Source organism: Phalaenopsis equestris, unplaced genomic scaffold, assembly GCF_001263595.1.
Source record: "Phalaenopsis equestris unplaced genomic scaffold, ASM126359v1 Scaffold000998, whole genome shotgun sequence".
Classification (NCBI taxonomy): domain Eukaryota; kingdom Viridiplantae; phylum Streptophyta; class Magnoliopsida; order Asparagales; family Orchidaceae; genus Phalaenopsis; species Phalaenopsis equestris.
The window spans coordinates 8,934-12,374 of record NW_018165437.1 but is presented as its reverse complement, the minus strand read 5'-3'; the positions used below and the strand labels follow the sequence as shown (position 1 = coordinate 12,374).

General features: G+C 45.7%; 1 protein-coding gene across 1 annotated transcript in view; it reads left to right on the top strand.

The window, feature by feature from the left end:
* Positions 1–1,641: 1,641 nt before the first annotated feature.
* Positions 1,642–3,441, top strand: part of LOC110032669 (bifunctional cis-abienol synthase, chloroplastic-like) — a gene marked incomplete at its 3' end in the record, with an annotated part of 10,632 nt that continues 8,832 nt past the window's right edge. Inside the window, exon 1 of the mRNA XM_020736371.1 lies at positions 1,642–2,119. Within this exon, the coding sequence (XP_020592030.1) occupies positions 1,642–2,119 (478 nt within the window). The remainder of the gene's footprint in view (positions 2,120–3,441) is intronic.

Genomic DNA, 3,441 nt, shown 5'->3' with positions numbered 1-3,441 from the left:
AGCCGACCCCGGATCCCGCACAACCTTCTACCCAAAATCATGGAGGCAGATGAGGAAGATAAACTTTGGTAAAATCTTGCTCTAAATCTGCTTTAATATGCAATGAAATGGCTTCATATATGTAAACATGTGTGGAGCTTTGGTGATGCGCGAGAACTTGCAGATCTCTTGTGATTTGGAAGCCCTCTCTTTGCCCCATCACTTTCAAGTGTTAGGGTTTAGCATTTCTATGTTTCTATTATGTTAAATGACAAAGTTTCTCTTAGATGCATGACTGTTGCGCCATATATGCAACACTAGTGGATCTTTTGTGGTATGAAATCAGTTGGAGGGCTTGTTGATGATCTAATATGACCTCTTTTTTCGTTGGGGGATGATAAGGATGAGCTTGTTGCACCACGTTCTCCCACTCACTGTGTTATGTTTTGTGAGGTGAATCCGAGCAAGGTCTCGACGCGTCCAACCCTTTCTTGAAGGTACATTTTGGTTATATTTTTATATGCCAAAATTAGTTATTTTTTTGGGTGATTTGCATACCTCACTGACTACTTTCTCTCATTGCCTCTTTTATTGTTTCGAGCATAATCTGCGAGACAATTGGCGCGTAGACTGGAGCACCACCGGGGTTCACCAGAAACGTGGGCTCTCCTTCAACATAAAGAGAACACGTCTGCAACCTTCACGGTGGTGAGATTTCCCTAAACTCCTAGCTAACCCTAGGTTTGGTGGTGTCTAGGGGTGTGGGTTTGATCGCCCACACGGGGTGCGTGCGCTGACGGGGTCGGCACGATGACGCAGCTACGTGATGGATCGTTGGTTTTTCTAGAGCTAGCCTTTAGGTTAGGACTTCCTATGCGTGACCAAACACCCTCTTTAGAGCTGAGTGTCTCCCCTATGTTGTGAGCCTTAGCACAAGTCCCGATGAGTCGGAGTCCCTCACTCCCCTTGCTTTGGGTTCCCCAGCTTTACTTGGAAACGTTGGGAGGACTTTCTAAAGCGAGACAGCTCCAAAGCTTCTCTCGCTTTGCTAAGTCCGACCTCCCAACTTCTCCAAGTAAATATGGGAAACCTAAAGCTGTCTCGCTTTGCAAAGTCTGAAGGAGTTCACGAAATGAGAAAAGCTTTGTTGCTAGCCCATTTCGTGACGCCGTGGAGAGTTTTCCCCTCGGAGATCCGAAAAAAAAACTCTCCAAATTTCCTCAACAAAGCTAGAGGCGACGATGCCGCAAATCCAAGTATGTCAGCCCTAGGTTTCCCAGGCGAGGTCGTTAGTATGGTCATTTGCACCTCACTATTTGCATGTGCATGTCTTGCATGTTACATATTGTATGTCATATATCGCACTTGCACTTATACTTTGCACCTTGTATTTGCACTTTGCACTTGCACTTGCACCGACACTACTGGTGCCTCGGTAGGTTATCCTGAACCGGTCACATCACTTGTGTTTCAGCCGACTACCCCGACCCGGTTGACACAACGCTTTGGTTTAACCGGATGCTCCATCCCGATCGACCGACCACTTGCTTCTTTGCATGTTATGTATGTGCATATACATGTTTGATTGCATAATCGATATCATCTATTTGTGTTGCATTCCTTGGGGTCACTGCCTTACCGGCATACCCTCTTTTCAGGTCGATGCCGTCACGACATGCCTACCTCCGGGTCACTACCTTACCGACATATCCTCTTTTCAGGCCACTGCTGTCACGACATGCCCACCATCGGGTCACTGTCTTACTAGCATATCCTCTTTTCAGGCCGTTGTCGTCACAACATGCCCACCTTCGGGTGATTGCCTTACTAGCATACCCTTTTTTTGGGACGCTGCTATCACGACATGCTCACCTTCTAGGCACTGCCTTACCGACATACCCTCTTTTCGAGCCGCTGTCATCACGACATGATCACCTTTGGGTCACTGCCTTATCGACATACCCTCTTTTCGGGCCACTGCCGCTATGGTATGCCCATTCTCGGGTCACTTCCTCCTCGACATACCCATTTGTTTGGGCCCCTTCAGGGCACTGTCTTACCGGTATACCCTCTTTTCGGGCTCCTTTTGTTTGGGCCGCTGCCGTCACAACATGCCCACCTTCAGGGCACTGCCTTACCGGTATACCCTCTTTTCGGGCTCCTGCCGCCACGGCATGTCCATTCCTTCGGGTCACTGCTTTACCGACATACCCTCTTTTCGGGCCCCTGCCGCTACGACATTCCTATTCCTACGAGTCACTGACTTCATGAAATACTCTTTATCACTACTTATATGTTTTGATTAGCTTGCATTTGCATTTGAGTGACCTCGTGTTGGTCGCGATGCCTTAACGACAATTGCTTGTTGGGTTGATCCCGGTGAGCAATCTGAGTTAAGTCATCGAGATTGACACGAGTATGACTGTGCTAAAGATCTAATAGATCTAACTCGTGTCACCACTCTTCATGGCACCATTTAGATCCTTCGGATCTTTAGGATGGGGCTGGTATAACGACCCCGTCAAAGTCATACTATACCCAGACTTACCCCGCACTAGATACTAGGTTGATGCACTTTTCGTTAGATGGTGTGCTAGACTAGGATTTAGGGTGTTAGGTGGTCTTTGTGATGCCTAGTTATTATTCTTTGCTGGATTGGTTACCCTGCACTGGTTATTGGGGTTTTATCTTTACCTTTAATGTTTGTGAGAGTTTAGGAAATGACTGAATGAGTTGTTGTTAGAATGTTCCGGGTGCCCTGTACATGATATCCTCAAAATGAAAAATATTATATAGGACTTTATCTTTATCTTTGACGTTCGAGTAAGAGTTTGAAAAATGGCTGAAAGATGACGCTTGATTTGTTGTCAGCAATGTTTTGGGTGCCCTTGTATGTGGTATCCTGAAAATGAAAAATATTGAATGAGGTTTTATCTTTACTTTTGATGTTTTGAATGAGAATTTGAGAAATGGCTGAAAGAGGGTGCTTGATTTGTTGTTAGCAATGTTTTGGGTGCCCTGTATGTGGTATCCTAAAAATGAAAAATATGGAATGGGGCTTTATCTTTAACCTTCGATGATTGCCAGTGGTGTATGTTGGGTGGTGGTTGTGTGTAGTTGTATTTGTGTTAGAGGATGTGTGGAGGTAGGTATTACGGAGGTGTTGTTTGGAGTGTGATTGTGTTTGTGTTAAAGGATGTGTTGATGAATGTGTGGATGGGATGATGCTATGGTGGTTGGTATGTAGTTGTGTTTGTGATAGAGGATGCGTTGGTGGATGTGTATAGGTGATGACGTTGTGGAGGTGGTGGTTGGTGTGTTATTGTGGTTGTTTAGCACACAAAATTCCTCTCCGAAGTAGCAAAGAGGAAGAAATCTCTCACTTTCCACCCACTCTTACAATCTCTCGAAGAATTCCTCGCACTATAGGAACATTTCTAACCTCTAGGAACTCTCTCCCCC